The sequence below is a fragment of the Gastrolobium bilobum genome, unplaced genomic scaffold (assembly GCF_033153095.1).
Source record: "Gastrolobium bilobum isolate Gb01-03AN ecotype WA unplaced genomic scaffold, APGP_CSIRO_Gbil_v1 utg3711, whole genome shotgun sequence".
In the NCBI taxonomy this organism is placed as follows: domain Eukaryota; kingdom Viridiplantae; phylum Streptophyta; class Magnoliopsida; order Fabales; family Fabaceae; genus Gastrolobium; species Gastrolobium bilobum.
In genome coordinates, this window is record NW_026899314.1 from 424,629 (window position 1) to 443,317 (window position 18,689).

The window sequence follows — 18,689 nt, forward strand, 5'->3', positions numbered from 1 at the left end:
TAGTCTCGTTAGTATTGGCTAAGCAAATTTAGAAGTTTGTGAACATGATCAACCTTCCTACACAAACTCGGCGGGCTTCGGATCTTTCCCGTTTTTCGGTTTCCCTTTTGTTCATGATCAACCTTGTCCATAGATTGTAAAGAGTCCTACATGATTTTTGTTAATCAGAAAACAGTTGATTTTAGAAGGAGAGAAAGGAAGGGGGTGGTTACGGTGTATCAAATACCAATTGCATCAAAACAACAAACGTGTTAGGTGTACATACATATACGTAAGCAAACGGTGAGTTACTCGTTAATTGAATTACTGGATCACCGGTTGAACTGCATAACTCGACTTATTATATAAAATTTATATTTTATACATTAAAAATTCATAAAATATTTAAATACATGTAAAAAATTGTTATACTGAGCTGCAACATTTATAATTTTAGTAAGGATAAAAAAAAAATCATATTTGATAACCACATATAATATATTGTAAAAGAAATAAATAAAGAAAAAGGAAAATTCAAGTATAAGGTGATCCTATATAATTCTTCTACCAGATATCTTCAACTAACTATGTTTAATAATTACAAGGCATTTACCAACAACTATTCTCATAAAAATAGATTTCTAAGGAATAAATATGTCACATTCTCTTAATTTACTGTTCTGCCTGCAAAATTCTACCGGAGAGTATATTACTAGTAAACAAAATCATAAAAAAAAAAAAATTAAAGGAGTTTCACACTTTTTTCAGATAAGACCAAACAACTTTAGTTTTTGGTTTTTTTATTTATTTATAAAAAATGCATGACCAGACCAGCTTGTTTTCATGACCGAACCATATCACTAATTTTAATTGGATTTGACCGAATCCAATATATGACCGATCCAATTCTTGATTCGAACCCATCTAATAATCAGTTCATTAAGCCCGGTCTGATAACACTACATGAGTGCATGGTCTATCAAATAAAATAAGTGCATAGTGTACCCAAAAAAAAATTAAAAAATAAAATAAAATAAGTGCATGATGTTCACTTTTAGGACATGGGAGTTAGGAGGAGAAATGATATTGAATGAGGACTGGTAGCTGCACTCGTGAAAAAGCCACCTTTCACTTCCCTTTCTTAAAACCAAATGTGAATGTGATAGCCATTAGCCACAATGTGTGGTGGTTTTACATTCAAAAGCTGTCACCCCCATAACATACCCAAATAACATGAATATAAATATAGAGAGAGAGAACGGGAGGAACAAAATTAAGCCCAAGCTTTCCACTTTTTCATCATCCCAAAATCTCCCACTTTTTTATTGTTAATTTTATTAACATTTTCCTGATTGTTCTGTCGTTTTAGTCACATTGGGTTTCTTGGCTATGTCTATAGAACCTTCATCAAGCTCCGTTGTTGTCATTGATGGACAATCCAAAAATTCTAGGAAACCCAAATGTAAGTTCTTCTTCCCCCTCCAATCCTATTTATTTATTTGTTTGTTCTTGTGGTTTTTACTTTAGGTAAATGTCATTGAACTTCCTGAAATGTCCCTCCCAAACAATGAGGCATTTCCTTAGCGCAGTTTTTTAGTTTTATAAATTTAAATTCCAGGGTTTTGATCATTAACAACATGGGAATTTACCTTTAAGCAGGTTGAGGGATGCTTATTAAAAAAGATAGGATTTTGCAAAACTTTGGTTCATTCCATATGAAGTTGTTTGAATTCTGTAACCTAACTATCTTGCATTACAAGAATAATCATTGTTAATTTCATTCAACTGTCTTGTGGTGTGGTGGTTGTAATTTTACCATTTTCATTGTGTTATTCTCTTACTCTTGCTGTTCTTTTGTCCTCTCCATTGTTCAAATCTGGAGGCCTCTGAGGTTGTCGTATTAATTGATGCTGATAGTTCTCTTATGTCCTTTTCTATGTTTTTTTTACTTTTTAGAGTATGTGTGTTGTGTTGTCTTCTATTGCATTTATCTGGCCAATGTAACTCATGAAATTTTTATTTATGGCAGATTCTAAATTCACTCAGCAAGAACTTCCTGCATGGCAACCAATTCTAACACCAGGATGGGTATAGCTTCCAACATCACTTGTTTAGTTTTTACAAAATAATCGTGGTATGCAACAGATTTTGTCTAGACTTCAAATGTTCCATGCTCTAAAGCGTTTTTATTTTTGTTTTCCAGGTCATTTCAATATTTACAGTTATAGGACTCGTCTTCATCCCCATTGGTCTTGCTTCATTGTTTGCATCAGAGCGTGTAATAACTATTCCCTATACGTAGTATCAAATGGAATTTGGTTCACAAACTAATTGTATGTTGAACAAGAAATTCTGATGCAGGTGGTGGAAGTTCCATTCCGATATGATGATCAATGCCTTCCATCTGTTTATAGAGACCGTGCAGAGGCATATATTAAGGACGATAAGACAAACAAAACTTGCACCAGGACATATACTGTTAGTACAATTCCTTATCAATGATATCATTGAAAAATAAAGTTCTCCTTTGCACTGGAAGAATTTATTTCTCCTTGTTTGATATTGTATGATAATTTAGGCTGCAACTTTTATTAAGTAATTTGCTGCAAATTTTGCAGGTTAAGAATAAAATGAAAGCCCCTGTTTATGTCTATTATCAGCTTGATAACTTTTACCAGAACCATCGCCGGTATGTTCAATTAACTAGTAAAGTCTCTTTCCCTTTTTGTCTGTGCATCAGTGTGCATTTGATTTGACATTTTATTCCATCTTTAAGATGAAATGCCTCTCCATTAAACTACCGAAAAAGTATGTATGTTACTTTCTGATTATTGATAGGAAAGGAGGCATGAATAATATGAAGCAAAATATGAAGTGTCAAATACCAACAGCAGATTTTCTTTTAAGTACTAATTTCATTAAACATTATTATCTTTTGTTTCTATTAATATGCATCAACCTGGAAAAAAAAGGGCTTTCATGCAAAATGCATTAAATTTTAGAAATGTAACTGAGAATGGCATAGGTAGATAACTGTCATATTTTGAATTTCACAAAAAAAAAAAAAAAAAAAAATTGTCATATTTTGATACGACTAGCATTAAGAGGGTGGAAAACCCCGGTTTGGAAAGGATATTTCCGAAGGAATATACCCAGATAGTTGTTAGGTTAGTTATGAGCATCGGTTAGAAAGCTAGAGCAGTTAGCAACTGCTGGATGAGGTGGTCAGTTAGTTAGTCTTATGGGTGAGAAGTGTTGCCAGTATATAAGGCAGGGCTTCTCTATTGTTAAGACACTTTTTGGAGATTTGATTGTTGACTGAGATATTTCTCAGGTGTCGCGTGAATTCCCTTGTGAAGAGGATTACCTCTTGTTCTCATGCTTTGGTCATTCATCATTAATACCTTTCCTTTCTTTCATTTTCCTTCCCTTTCTATCTTCACCTTACCCCATTTATGTAATTTGTACCTTTCAAGAATCAAGAGCCGTAACATATTTTGAATCAGAAAAGAGAATAAGACCAAATAGAGAATTGGTCAAATGGAACTTACTATGGGACTTATTTCCTTACTGTTTAGCTTTATATGCATATACTTAATTACATGTGTCTTTGGGTGGTGAGTTCACCAGGAGAAATTCAAAAATATATATTTTTCCTAGCAAGATTGTGACACCATTTTCTGATTAATATCATGTTTTCAATTTCCATAGGTAGCGTAGTGTATTTAGTCATTTCTATCGTGTGCTATTTTCTTATTCTCATATTTTCTCTTTGGCTGTGCCCTGCCCCCTCCTGCATATCAGGATTACACATCTGTCTAAAGAATATCATAATTTTCATGGACTTTTATTTGTTGTTTTTCTGTGGAGGAGCAGTGGGGTATTAGTAAATTTTTGTTCTAAGATTAGGAAATGCTTCAATTAATTCATCCGTCCGTGCTGTCTCTCTATCTACTCATTATGGCACCATTTTCTCGCTATATATTCAGAATAGCATAGTATTGTTCTCATAATATAATCAGCTGTTGCCTTATATTTCTCTCATTAATCTGATAAACTCATCTTGATTTGGAATTCTAAAGTTCAAATACTTGGCTGACTTTTTTAGTGAGTTAGGGAGTCCACCTCAGCTTTGTCCAGTGTCTTAATTTTGACATGAATTTTTGGCTCTTTCTCTCTTTCCTTTTATTCCCAAAATTCCTTTATCACGTTACTGCTGACGCAGATGCTTGTTATAAAGTCTTTTGTCCACTCATGTATGAATAATCATCTTTATGCTATAATCCTCATTAAGAAATTCATAAGGCTGAGCAAGGATTGATTATTTGAAGTTTCAAATGCCTGAAACTAACATATACTCATATTATTTATAGTTGTTCACAGTAAATCCTCATCAAGATTCGTCTCAGTGATAAGGAATTGTAGAATTTCAAAAATTAAAATTTGAAAGACCAATTAGTAGTATAAGATCACAACTACTAATTCTTACTTTGAGATTACCTTCCAAATATACCTAAAAAGGGGGATACAAAAACTGATGATTTTATTTTTATATATCTCCCGCTAAATTGAAGAGGCCTATAATTCATCTATGTACTGTGATGATAAATTGTTTATATGCATGTGACAGAACCTGTATATTCAACAGCAATTAAACAGAAATACACAAGAAAAATGGAGAAATAACATTGGTTGTATTGAAATAAAACGATGACAGATTGCCTAATTACTGATTCAAATTGAATCGACTCCAACCTATGACATTGTGACAGGGAATTAACTGCAATTACAAATCAGCAACTACGGACTCCAAAGGAATTACAATGAAATAAAAAGTAAAACACCAAAAGACCTCACTCACTCTCAAGCCAAAATACTTGGGCCAAAGAGATCCCTAGAGATCCTTTTCCCAATTCTCAATTCCCATTTCACTGCATACATGCATCCCTCGCACTCCCACACTCCCCTTCTTGTATACTACAATTTGAGAATATTCTAGAATAACTAACTAACTAATTATCTCAGGCCCATCATTACTCTCCTTCTTCCAAAACTCACCTTGTCCTCAAGGTGAAGAAAGAGGATAGGTGATGTGAGAAAACATCGGCCCGGATCCCATTGCTTGAAGCATGTTGACCAAAAATCTTGAGTGATTGACAATTCTGGTAATGACAGTACCACACCCCTACACATCCCTTCATTGTCGACCCTATGTCCATCTCCTACTTCCACGAAATATGTTTCTGTCTTGACCACCAGAAGCTTCCATTATTGAGCCACTTGTATTGCTAAGAAATGGGAAACTCCTAAGTCCATTAAAACAACAACCCTCCTCTCTTCGATTTTTCCCAAATCATTAATGACCGATTAGAAACCAGCCACATCATCCTATACATAGTTGGCCCGAGGTATGTCTCCTCTCTTTCTTCCTCCTTCACCATGTCGTCCCCTTCAAAATTCATGTTGTCCGCCCCTGTTCCCCCAATATTTGCAATTCCAGTCACACCTACCAAATCATGCATACCCAGTTCTAGCGACAAACCTTTTTCATCCTCTTTGTGCAAGACTGCCTCTTCCTTCCAAGCTCCTTCTTCATCTCGTTTTTCTTCCTTCTCCTGCTGCGTAAGTTGCCGGAATCCTGCTCCCCAAAGCTTCAACGACTTGCTCGACATCAGACCTGCGATGTTGTGCATGCTCTGAAGAAATGCGTCACTGGTTTCTGAGTTGGTGCCCCTTCGACCTCCGACCCGCCAACTCCCACCAACATCACGTGGAGGTTCAGGCTGTTACAGACTTGGTATGGCGAGAAAGGTGCGTCGCACCGGAAGCATAAATTTCGCCGCCGGCGAACAACCATTTCTGCCGATGACAGCCATCAGAACTTGGTACCCCTCCTATCATTGCCGTACGAAGCCCCCTGTGTGTTGATTCTTGCCCTTTATTGGTTTCTGTTAATGCTGGTCCTGGGTTTCTAAGTGAGTCGTTGGGCCTGCTCTGTATTCCATCTATTAGTGGCCCCATTACTATTAACCCCTTTCTGAAACGAATTATTGGGCCCGTTTGAGCTACTGATCCATTGCCTCCCACATTTTCTCCATTGCTATTGGTATCTTGGGTTGTTAATGCAACCCGCGAATGATTTCAAGTACCATATCCTGACCCGCTTCGGCCTCCATGTCCACTCTGCTTACCCACGACCATTTCGTCTTCATATCCCATTTCTACCCACTCCATCTTTTTCAGCAAGCTCTCTCTTCTTCTGCACCTTTTATATTTCGATCTCTTTCTCCTTCTTCGATTATTTCTGCTCCTTCTTTTTCTGTTTAATTGATTTCTTCTTCTTCTTTTTCTGCTACCTTTTCTACTACGATTTTGTCTTCTTCTTGTTTGCCGATTTCTGTTTCTTTTTCTACTGCCTTTACTTTTGCATCTTCTTCCTTTGCACTTTTATTTTTTTTCTTCTTCTACAGTATCATCTTCTTTTGTGCTCCGATCTGCTTCTTCTTTTGTCTCTATATCGATCTCTTTTTTTCTTTTTCCTCCCTTTTTTCTGGGTTGTTCGATACTTCATCCTTCTCTACCAAACAGATCTCAAGTATATATCTCCCTATAAATGCTCTATCAAAGCCCTGCCAGCTTACATGGGGATTGAGCCCACTCCAAAGTTTGTACCAGTTGAGCGACCTCTCAACCCCTTCATAGCTTCATTTACCATATCAGCTTCTTGAATTTGATTTGCTTGAAAATGTTGTTCAAGCCCGAGCAACCATCCCCAAGCTTTAATTTCATCTTTATCTCCATAAAATTCTAGAATCATTTATTTTTGTTTTTTTAGATCTAGATCAACGTTCCAAGGATATGAAGCTTTGATACCAAATTGATGGAACCCGTGTATTCAACAGCAATTAAACAGAAATACACAAGCAAAATGGAGAAATAACACTGATTGTATTGAAATAAAACGATGACGGATTGCCTAATTACTGATTCAAATTGAATCGACTCCAACCTATCACATTGTGACAGGGAATTAACTGCAATTACAAATCAGCAACTACAGACTCCAAAGGAATTATAATGAAATAAAAAGTAAAACACCAAAAGACCTCCCTCGTTCTCAAGCCAAAATACTTGGGCCAAAAAGATCCCTAGAGATCCTTTTCCCAATTCTCAATTCCCATTTCACTGAATACATGCATCCCTCACACTCCCACACTCCCCTCCTTATATCCTATTATTTGAGAATATTCTAGAATAACTAACTAACTAATTATCTCAGGCCCATCAGGAGGTTTTTTCCTAATATTAGCATTTGTGATGCTTTGAAGCTCTACCTTATGTCTTACATTGATTAAATTAATAAAGAAACTCAATATATACTTAATGATGAGATTCTCCTATCCAATAAGCTAATCTTTTGGTTTGAGCTCTTGTCGTGGGCTTTAGTCATAACAATGGGTGCTCATGTTGGGCCCCTTACCCCGCCAGTTCTGACTTCTGAGGCACTGCTATGATCACCATTTTCATTCATACATTTTGAGATGACCACTAGCATGATATCATTTTCCGAAATCTTGTGTTTGAATTTCCAAAATTTTATTGTATCGTTGTATAGATCAAAACTGCAATCCATATTTCAGTTCTCGAAATTATATTCTATAGATTGGTTTTTTCTCATGCAGTACAAAACTCGCTCAAAATTCAAGTTGATAAGTATAGAAAACAATAACTCATTTCATTAAGTAGCTTCTTATGCAAACCACTTCTTGCCCTCATTGTGTGCTCTGAATGTTTAAATGCTTTTCCCTACCTGGATTTGGGATGATATTTGCAGATACGTTAAAAGTAGGGATGATAAACAACTGAGGAGCAAAGCAGCTGAGAATGATGTAAGCTCATGTGGTCCAGAAGACTATACCCCTGATGACAAGGGTCATCAACCAATTGTTCCTTGTGGCCTTATTGCATGGAGCCTGTTCAATGACACGTACAGACTTTCAAACAACAATAAGGATATGGTGATCAACAAAAAGAACATAGCATGGAAGAGTGACCAAAAGGCGAAATTCGGGTCTGATGTTTATCCAAAAAATTTTCAGGCTGGAGGTTTGATTGGGGGTGCTAGACTTAATGAGAGCGTACCTGTAAATATATCTTCATTGCTGTATAATTTGTACATTAGTTCACTTTTTGTGAGAAAATTACTCTTTACTTTTTGATATTTTGAGAAATTAATCTTTTGTCATCATGTGTCATGCACCAGTTGAGTGAACAAGAGGATCTCATTGTTTGGATGCGAACGGCAGCATTGCCCACTTTCAGAAAATTATATGGAAAGATTGAGAATGACCTTGAAGTCAGTGATGAAATAATGATAGTAATAGAGAACAATTATAATACATACGCGTTTGGAGGCAGAAAGAGCTTGGTGCTTTCAACCACAACTTGGATTGGTGGAAAAAATCACTTCTTGGGGATGGCATATATTCTCATTGGCGGGATTTCCTTGTTGTTGGCTGTAGGTTTCCTACTTCTGTATGTGATGAAGCCAAGGTGAGGAAATACTACATATTCTCCTCTCCTATACTTTTCTGTCATTATTTTCAAGGATTAATGTTTTTCATGTTGTAGGAGATAATTTTATTTCCTACACATACATAAAAGTGTATGAGGCACATTTGGGGTCATGTGAGAAAAAGAGAGAGAAAAACGAAATATGGGCCTCTCACACATTTATGTGTGTGTAGAAGATAAAATTTATTTCCTACAGCATGAGAAATAATATTCCCTTATTTTTATGGGTAAAATATTTGGCAAGTTCATCATGATTTTTTTTTACTATGGATTATAAACAAATATTGCATTTGGATTTTTCTATGTTAGTGCTTGCATGGTTCCATATAAGTCAACAATAAAAAAAAAAAGAAAAAAAAACTTCTGAATGTTGATCTGGATCTGTATAAGCGAGTCAGCAAACTGAGCCATGCAAGTCATGAAGATTATGGTATTTAGAATGGAAAAGCTAATCACTATTCTATTTTGTCATGGATTATCTGTATGTCTATTCAGAACTTGCAAGCTGACATTGCTAAATTGCTGTATATGCAGACCTCTTGGGGATCCATCATACTTGTCTTGGAACAGAAATCCAGGAAGCTTAAAATGATATGTGAAAAGTCATGATTTCACAATTCACCATTTCCCATGTCTCAAGAAAGGGATCTGCCACGAAGCTTGTACTTGGCTGAGTTGAAGAACCTTAATCTTTGATGTATCATAAACTTTTGTCACTACTAACGTATGGCTAGATATAAACCTGTCATTTCGAGAATTACTTAATGATAATGTTTTAGATTTGATATGGACTGTCATATAACATTATGTACCACATGAGTCTTATATTAGTCACATATAGAAATGTACAAAATGGGTTGTCATACTCATTAATTATTGAATACCACATTCGTTGAGTCATAGTATCCACAAGGTTTTCATGGCTACAAGCCAACGTTCATAGAAGAAGCTAGATCATCAAAAACCACCCTAAATTAAATATCAAAACTAATACTCAAATCTCCACATGTTTTTAATTTTATATTTTTAAGGGAAAAGTCTTTTTGCCTTTACATACATGTGTTAAGTCTCTTGTTGAATGATAAAAAAAAAATAGAAAAAACTTTGGACCTGTTTGAATTGTATTTTCGAAAACAGTTTTTTGATTTTCTTGACAAAAAAAAAAAAAATGAAAAAAACTTATTTGATAAAGTCTGTTTTGTAAAAATAATTTTAAAAATTATAACTATTTTTTAGTTTTTATAATTAAATTCAGAGAATATGTATAATTGTTTTTGTTTTATATTTTGACTTTTAATTTTTAAAACAAAAAATATAGAAAAAATCTACTTTCATTATTTATTCTCCAAAACAGTTTTAAGAAGAAAAAAAACAATCAAGCAAGCCCTTAATTTTACCTATTCCAGTTTTTTATTTGTTGAAATGATATGTGCAGGAAAAATTAACTAAATTACTACTATTTTAGCTTTATTATTATGGGATAGGATATTGTTACTATTAAATAATGTTACTATCAATGTTATTATCATATTTTAACCGTTGATTTTTGTCAATCAACGATTATCATTTATTGCGAATTAATAATTAATTAATGAGTTTAATTTGTGAAAATAATAACCTTTGATTGGCAGAAATAAACGATTAAGATATAGTAGTAACATTGATAATATTATTTAGTAGTAACAATATCATATCCCTATTATTATTTTACCAATCAAGGTAAAATGTGAATAAGAAGAAAAGAAAATGGTCAAACCAGAGAATCTGCCACTATTATCGTTTTAGCTGAATGAACACTTCGTCAAAAAGAGCCTTGGGAGAGAAACCAGTTTTCCTCTGAATTCTAGGATTTGTAATGTTTTTTTCTGAACTTTTAATTTTCGTTTTCGGCTGTGACGTTTATGTTTTCCTATAACTTTAAGCTTGTATTCTTTACCATGAATATGAGCTAAATAAATACTCTAGATTGGGGTAACAGAGTTCCCACTTCCAGTTTTAGTGTTTGGGTTGCTTATCATGTACTTTGAAGTTAATTTCAATTTGGTTAATGTTGGATTTATCTCTCTGGTTGTTGTTTATGTTTGGGACCTGGCATAAATCAATTTTTAAAGTTATAATTGTTGAGAAACAATAAAATTGGACATGGCATTAACTATATGGGGTTTGAATGAGAAATCACTCAATGTGCAAAGCCTCATAGATGAGCTTTGCCTCCATATAACCAATTTAACCTGCACTTTTGTTGGATTTTGGTTTATGGCTTGCAAGGACATATATTAAGATGTAAGTCAGAAGAAAAAAAAAATGTTGCATGTCGAAAACCATAAAATTGAAAACTGTAGATATAAGCAACATCTTCTTTAGGCAATATAAATGCAAAATTAGTAGTGGACTAATGAACTCCTAATCTCCCTTTAATTTGATATATGTAATGAACTCCTAATCTCCCTTTAAGTTTATTTAACTTCAGTCCACATTAGCTGTTTGGCTGCTCTTCCCTTTAATTTTCTTAAATTTCTAACTGAGAATTCAACTCTTAGCTTCTAAAGAGTTGCTTACTGCTCTTAATTTCTCTTTTATCACTCAATTCAGTTACAGCTATTTAATTTAGCTATTTTGGTTAGAAATCCATATTAGCTTGGTGTTTATAATTCCCTTTCAATTACCACCCACCTTACTTCTCAGTTTGCTTTAATTTACTTCTGTCAAATCTCTCTTCATTGATTAATACTGTTTTAATTTTCCTGAGTTATTCCCTTGATATAATTTTTTTGCTTATAAACCTAAAGTGTGGTTGTATTTAATTTTCTTCTCAACTTAAATATTGGTTACTGTTGTAAATAGTAATTATGTAGTCATTTATTAGTAATTATGTAGTCATTTATTTGTATTTATTTAGTCTGTTACTTGTATATTGGGCCAAGCCCATTAGGTCAAAATTAGGTCAAGAAGTCTCTATAAATAGAGACCCCTATGTACAGATTCAAATATAAATCAATAATATTTCATAACCCTTTTTCAAGTTGGTATCAGAGCTCTCGATCCTGAGGGCTCTGCTTCCGTGCCTATTGTCTTTTTTTTTTACAAAACCCTAATTTCTTTGCCTCTTGCCGCCACCAGAAAATTTTTTCCGGGGACCTTTTGGACCAAGGGGACCACTGTTGACCTTCTTTTTTTTCGTTCTATCATTCTACGCAATGTTCCTCCGCCACAAACGACCCAAGCACCTCCAACCGCCTTCAACCAGTTCCGTCTTCACCGTTTAGAACCCTTTCCGGTGACTTTTCAATCGCAACCACCCACAGACAGGTGCGCGCTCACCGGAAGACCACACCGGAAAAATTTCAGCCGGAGAAGCCTTGCCACGCGCTCTCACGCGCCGCCTCTTTGTCCGAGAGTGAAGCCCACACGCAGCTGCTTTCTCCGGCGCGTGGAGGCGCGTCCGGCGGTGTTTCTAGACCGGACCACCACCATTCTTCTCGTCTCCATGTTCTCTTTCTGGATCTGTGTTGTTTTCTCTGATCGGACATCGTTTGGTATTTTTTCCGAATTTTTTGGCTTCTTAGAGCCTTTTTCGTTGACTATTTTTTGTGCAGTATGGTCTCTTCTCAAAGGAGTTCCTTTACAAAGTTTTATGATGGTGCATCTTCTAAACCTAAGAGAGATGATCGATGGTGTTCTTATTGTAAAAGAACAGGTCTTATCAAGGATTTATGCTTTTGCCTCCATGGAAAGCAAACTGTCTTAGAAAAGATGGCAAGGATGCGTGGTCAAACGCATTTTACTTCTTTTGGAATAACTTCTGCACCTAATGAGACCCAACCTGCATTTCGTCTAGATGAGTTAGAACGGCTCCGAACCATCCTTGATTATATGAGTAAGCCATCTGATACTAGTGCTTTGGCTTTGACTGGTATGAGCCCCAAAACTCATTCTTCCCTTTCTTCATGTAATGATTTTAAACATTCCTGGGTTGTTGATTCTGGTGTTACTGATCATATGGCTTGTTGTGCTGACTCCTTTGCTTCTTATCATCCTACCATTGGAACTCATACTATAGCCATAGCTGATGGCTCACATACATCAGTTGCGGGTTCTGGTGACATAAACTTACAGCAGTCCTTACATCTTAAAGATGCTCTTCATGTTCCTAAACTCTCCACGAATCTTCTTTCTATTCATAAAATTACAAAAGATCTGAATTGTACTGTAACCTTCTTCCCTACCCATTGTGTTTTTCAGGATCTCGCCACGGGGAAGACGATTGGTAGTGCTAAAGAGCAAGGTGGGATGTACTATCTGGTGTCACAATTTCCCGCAAATAAAGTAACAGATCACATCTTGATGTCTCATGGTCAATCAACTGCTGATTCTTTGATTTGGCTTCATCATAAGCGCTTGGGACATCCTCTATTTGGTTTACTCAAGTCTTTATTTCCGTCATTGTTTTTATCTAATCCTGTTGAGTCTTTTCATTGTGATGTTTGTGAGTTTGCTAAGCATCATCGTATGTCTTTTCCTTCTAGTAGTACTAAGAGTGTTGAACCTTTTGATCTTATTCATTCTGATGTTTGGGGTCCTTCTAAAGTCCCTCATGCTTCTAGAAATAGATGGTTTGTTTCTTTTATTGATGATTGCACTCGTGTAACTTGGGTTTACTTAATGCATGAAAAGTCCGAGGTACCACATCTGTTCTTTCAATTTTATAAAATGGTTGAGACCCAATTTGGTAGAAAAATCAAGAGACTAAGAACAGATAATGGTACTGAATATGTTAATCACAGTTTTTCCCAATTTATACGAAATCAAGGTATGATTCATGAACTTACTTGTGTAGACACCCCTCAACAAAATGAGGTTGCTGAAAGAAAAAATCGTCACCTTCTTGAAGTTGCTCGTGCCTTACTGTTTCAAAAACATGTACCCAAATGCTATTGGGGAGATGCCATTCTTACTGCAGCGTTCTTGATCAACCGTCTACCCACTCGGGTTCTCGATCATGTAAGTCTTATTCACTTCATGACTTCTTTTTTTCCTTCTGTTCCAACTTTGCAAAGTCTTCCTCCTCGAGTGTTTGGGTGTGTTGTCTTTGTTCATATTCATAAACAGCATCGTAGTAAGTTGGATCCTAGGGCTCTTAAATGTGTCTTCCTTGGATATGCTCCTGATAAGAAGGGCTAGAAGTGTTATCACCCTGGTAGTCGGAAATTTTTTGTTTCTATGGATGTTACATTTCAGGAATCTGAGTCCTTTTTCCAAGGTCCTCATCTTCAGGGGGAGAATAATTCACTAGAAGACTCATCACCTTCCTTCTTTGAATTTGAATCTTCAGTGTCTACTCCTTCACCTGAGTCAGTGTCTCTTCCTCTTGTTCTTGTTCCCAATGTGTCTATGTCTGATCTTTCTGCGACTGATCCTCCTATGACTGATACACAACCCACATTGCCTCAGCAACAACCTCAATCGTCTGAACCACTGGTAAGTCCTGAATCTCATATTTCTAATCATGATACTTCTGATGACTTACCCATTACTACTGATTCTGATGATTTACCCATTGCTCTTAGAAAAGGAAAAAGATCATGTCCTAAGAAATCTTGTTCCTCTTGTACTCAGTACCCTATCTCCCATTTTGTTTCCTCTGCTGATCTGTCTGTGCAGCACAAAAGCTTTGTTTCAGCACTAGACTCTATTGCAATCCCAAAATCAGTACATGAAGCCTTGAAAGATGGGAATTGGGCTCAAGCCATGCAAGAGGAGATGAATGCATTGGAGAAAAATAAAACATGGAAGGTTATTGATAGACCTACTGGAAAGAAAGCAGTAGGGTGCAGATGGGTTTATGCCCTGAAATATAATTCTGATGGAACTCTTGAGAGATACAAAGCTCGATTAGTTGCCAAAGGTTACTCTCAAACCTATGGCATTGATTATGAAGAAACATTTGCTCCAGTTGCACAGATGAATACGGTGAGAGTTTTGTTATCCCTTGCTGCCCATTACAATTGGGATATAAACCAATTTGATGTGAAGAATGCTTTCCTCAATGGTGAGTTAGAAGAAGAAGTCTACATGGAAATTCCGCCTGGTTTTGATTCTGTGAAGGGAGAAAATAAAGTTTGTAAATTAAAAATGGCCTTGTATGGATTGAAGCAGTCACCTCGTGCCTGGTTTGGAAAGTTTACTAAGGTTATGATGACCTTAGGATATAAACAAAGTCAATGAGATCACACTCTTTTTTTCAAGCACTCCCAAAATGGGAAGCTTACTGTGCTCCTTGTATATGTTGATGATATTATTATCACAGGTGATGATTTTGTGGAGAGACAGATCCTGCAAACACGGCTTGCCTCTGAGTTTGAAGTCAAAGACCTTGGGAAACTGAGATATTTCCTAGGGATAGAAGTAGCTCATTCGAGCAAAGGAATCTTTATCAGCCAGAGGAAATATGTTCTTGATCTTCTCAAAGAAGCAGGAAAGCTCGGGTGTAAACCCTCTAATACTCCTATTGAGCAGAATCACAAGATGTGCTATGAAGAGGAGAGTCCTCCAGTTGATAAAGGACAATATCAACGGCTAGTTGGGAAATTGATATATTTGGCCCATACTAGACCAGACTTAGCTTATGCTGTTAGTGTTGTCAGTCATTTTATGCATGATCCAAAGGAGAAACATATGCAGGCAGTAGAGAGAATTCTTCAGTATCTGAAAGGTAGTCCTGGTAAAGGGTTGTTATTCTGACGTGATGGCAATCTATCTTTAGAAGTCTACACAGATGCTGATTATGCTGGATCCGTGACTGACCGTCGTTCTACCACTGGTTATTGCATGTTTCTTTGTGGTAACTTGGTGACATGGAGAAGTAAGAAACAAGATGTGGTCGCCAGATCAAGTGCAGAAGCTGAATTTCGAGCTATGGCTCAAGGTATTTGTGAGTTACTGTGGCTGAAAATTGTACTTGATGATCTAAAAATAAAATGTGAGGGACCTATGAAGCTGCTATGTGATAATAAGTCCTCTATTTGTATAGCTCATAATCCAGTTCAACATGATCGGACTAAACATATTGAGGTCGACCGTCATTTCATCAAAGAAAAACTTGATATCGGGTTGATTACCACTCCATACATTCCCACTGGGCGTCAATTAGCTGATCTATTGACAAAGGGGCTTCCTTCAGATAGATTTCAAGAACTTGCTAGCAAACTGGGAATGATAAATATCTATTCCTCAGCTTGAGGGGGAGTGTTGTAAATAGTAATTATGTAGTCATTTATTAGTAATTATGTAGTCATTTATTTGTATTTATTTAGTCCGTTACTTGTATATTGGGCCAAGCCCATTAGGTCAAAATTAGGTCAAGAAGTCTCTATAAATAGAGACCCCTATGTACAGATTCAAATATAAATCAATAATATTTCATAACCCTTATTTTCTTTCTTTTCATACATTACTAGCCTTTATTTTCTTGTTTTTCATTTGATTGGTGTGTTTTAAGTTATGCTTTAGTTCAATTCTGATCATTTAATCATTGCTGTTTTAATTTGAAGGCAAGCCCTGGAGTAGCCCTGTGACCGAGTCTGGGAAACAGTCTCTTTACTTGAAGACAAGAGTAAGGTTGCATACAATCGACTTTTGGCCCTAATTTTACAAGTCGGAGAACCTTGCACATCGGGGATTATATATACTAAAAGCATATTGAACAAGGAAAGAAAGACGAGTGAAGCTAAAATGGTGACGATCATCTCCTCCTGCACAGTCACTCCAAGCGAACCTACTCCAAAGCATTGTTTGTGGTTGTCAGAGAGTGACCAGATTGTGCCTTGGACTCATGCACCTAGCATCTACATTTACAAGCCAAAACACAACCACAATGTTATCCCACAAATGGTTTGTGGAATGAGAGAATCCCTTGGCAAGATCCTAGTCCATTACTATCCACTAGCTGGTCGACTACGCTGGATAGGAGATAGTGAGCGTTTGGAAGTTGAATGCAATGCAATAGGAGTGAAGCTCATGGAAGCTGAATCCACTAAATTGTTGGCTGAATATGGTGATTTTGAACCAAATGAAACCATCAAAGATCTTATTCCAAAGGTTGATTATAACAAACCCATAGAGGAGGTTCCCTTGATGCTAGTACAATTGACAAGATTCAAGTGTGGTGGCCTTAGTGTTGGAATTGTAATATCCAATGTCATTGCTGATGAAACGGCTGCTATTCACTTCATTAACTCATGGGCCAAGCTGGCTCGGGGAGACATGTTAGTGGAAGATGAAATGCCATTTCTTGATCGAACAGTTCTAAAATCCAACCAACCACCACTTTTGGAACCATGCTTTGATCACCAAGAGTTCAAGCCATTGCCACTTTTACTTGGTTGCTCTGACAACATAGAGGAGAGAAAGAAAGAGACAAGTGTTGCTTTGTTGAAACTCACGAGGGAGCAAGTTGAGAAGTTGAAGAGTGATGCCAATGAAATCATGAAGGAAGAGAGTTTGAGGCCAAGTAGACCTCATAGCAGATATGAAGTTATTGCTGCTAAGGTGTGGAAGTCTGTGACTAAGGCCTGCCAATATGGTAATAATACCCTTCAGCCATCAGCTGTTAGGGTTGTTGCTGATATCCGCAATAGATTGAAGCCACCTCTGTCTTAGTGGGGATATCATATCAAAACCATTGGGCTATGCTGCCCAAAAGATAAGGGAAGCAGTTGATATACTTACAAATGAGTACCTAAGATCACAGCTTGATTTTGTGAAGAGTCAGCAGCATGTGGATTGGCTAAGAGGTTCATTCAACACACTTGGATGCATGCATGCTCAGTTTCTAGGTAATCCTAACCTTCATATTGTGAGCTGGATGAGCATGCCCGTATATGGAGCAGATTTTGGATGGGGAAAGCCTGTGTATTTTGGTCCAGGAGCTTTGAGTGCTGATGGCAAAGTATTCATCATTCCAGGCCCTGTCGATGATGCCTCTCTTATTGTAGCCATTCGTTTGCAAACAGCTCATATGGAAGCATTCCAGAAATTCTTCTACGAGGGTATATCATAATAATTCCAAGGTATGCGAGATTTTATTTCTTTAGCTCTATGTATCTAATCTACCAGTATGATTGGTGTTGGTTGTGTTTTTAGTTTTTTGGATATCTGCACAGTGGAGCTCCTTTTGTTTAGCAAGTAATTTTTACTTTTATCTTCCATGTTCGTGAGCTTTGCACATGAAAATTTAGTGAGTGCTTAGGAGATTAGACACCATATTTCAACCAAAAATGTTAAAGTGATAAATTTATTAGTTGTCAAACTTATATATCACTTGCTTAACTCATTCATTTTCCTTGTGAGACTTCATGTTATGATTTAATTGCAAGGTATGGGACTTGAGTCCCATGTCTAAAATATAAGGTTTTAGTATGAGGTTTTTATAGACATTGAACTCTTCTATCTTACGAGCTAGCTTTTGGGATGAAATTCTCCCAAAGTTCATATCAATTGATATGTGGTATTTATATGGACTTTGAGTTCTCCTACCTTACAAACTAGCGTTACACTTCAATTGCCAACAAAAACCAATTCTATGGATACTAGACTATGGTCGCATTAATTATGTTTAGCTGATGTTGCGACTCGGCAAGTGCACCGGTCGTAAAGTAATAAAGTGTAGCGGAGTATGAGATCGTTCCCACGAGGATCAAAATTTTCAAGCACTAGTTCGCTAATCGCGTTTTAGTTGGACAATCAAAAGTTGGGTTTGAGAGAATGGTTGTTCAAAGAACTTAAAATTATAACAAGTAAAAGCATGCAATCAAGAAAATTCAGAATTTAAAAAATGAATGAAGATGATGTTTGATTAAGAATTTAAAACAAGTGTGGTTAAGGTTTCGACTTCCCCCAATATCCTCAATATGTTATGAATTAAATAGCCAAGAATCTGTTTCTTTATATATTGTCAATCAATTCTATCAGAGTTAATTACGGCTCAATTCCTTGTTACCATAAATCTATGTAATCTTGAAAGAACTCTAGTTCTCCGATTATTCCCCAATAGAACATGCATTTAGATCAAGAATTACAAGATTGCATAATTACCCTATGCATATTCCTAGATCATAAGGATTGTGATAAATTATCAA

The 18,689-nt window shown here is 36.3% G+C and overlaps 2 protein-coding genes across 2 annotated transcripts; both read left to right on the forward strand.

Annotated features, from left to right (window-relative positions):
* The first annotated feature begins 1,353 nt into the window (after positions 1–1,353).
* LOC133289401 (ALA-interacting subunit 3-like) lies at positions 1,354–9,380 on the forward strand. The gene is made up of 8 exons (XM_061487319.1): positions 1,354–1,441; positions 2,009–2,067; positions 2,183–2,257; positions 2,341–2,457; positions 2,598–2,668; positions 7,814–8,123; positions 8,243–8,532; positions 9,088–9,380. The coding sequence occupies exons 1-8, from the start codon at positions 1,369–1,371 to the stop codon at positions 9,143–9,145; spliced, it is 1,053 nt and encodes a 350-aa protein (XP_061343303.1). The 5' UTR covers positions 1,354–1,368; the 3' UTR covers positions 9,146–9,380.
* Positions 9,381–16,284: 6,904 nt separating this feature from the next.
* LOC133289421 (hydroxycinnamoyl-CoA:piscidic acid hydroxycinnamoyltransferase-like) lies at positions 16,285–17,611 on the forward strand. Its single transcript, XM_061487349.1, is given in 2 exon segments — positions 16,285–17,198; positions 17,200–17,611. Coding segments are annotated over 2 exon segments (1,326 nt in total).
* Positions 17,612–18,689: the final 1,078 nt, after the last annotated feature.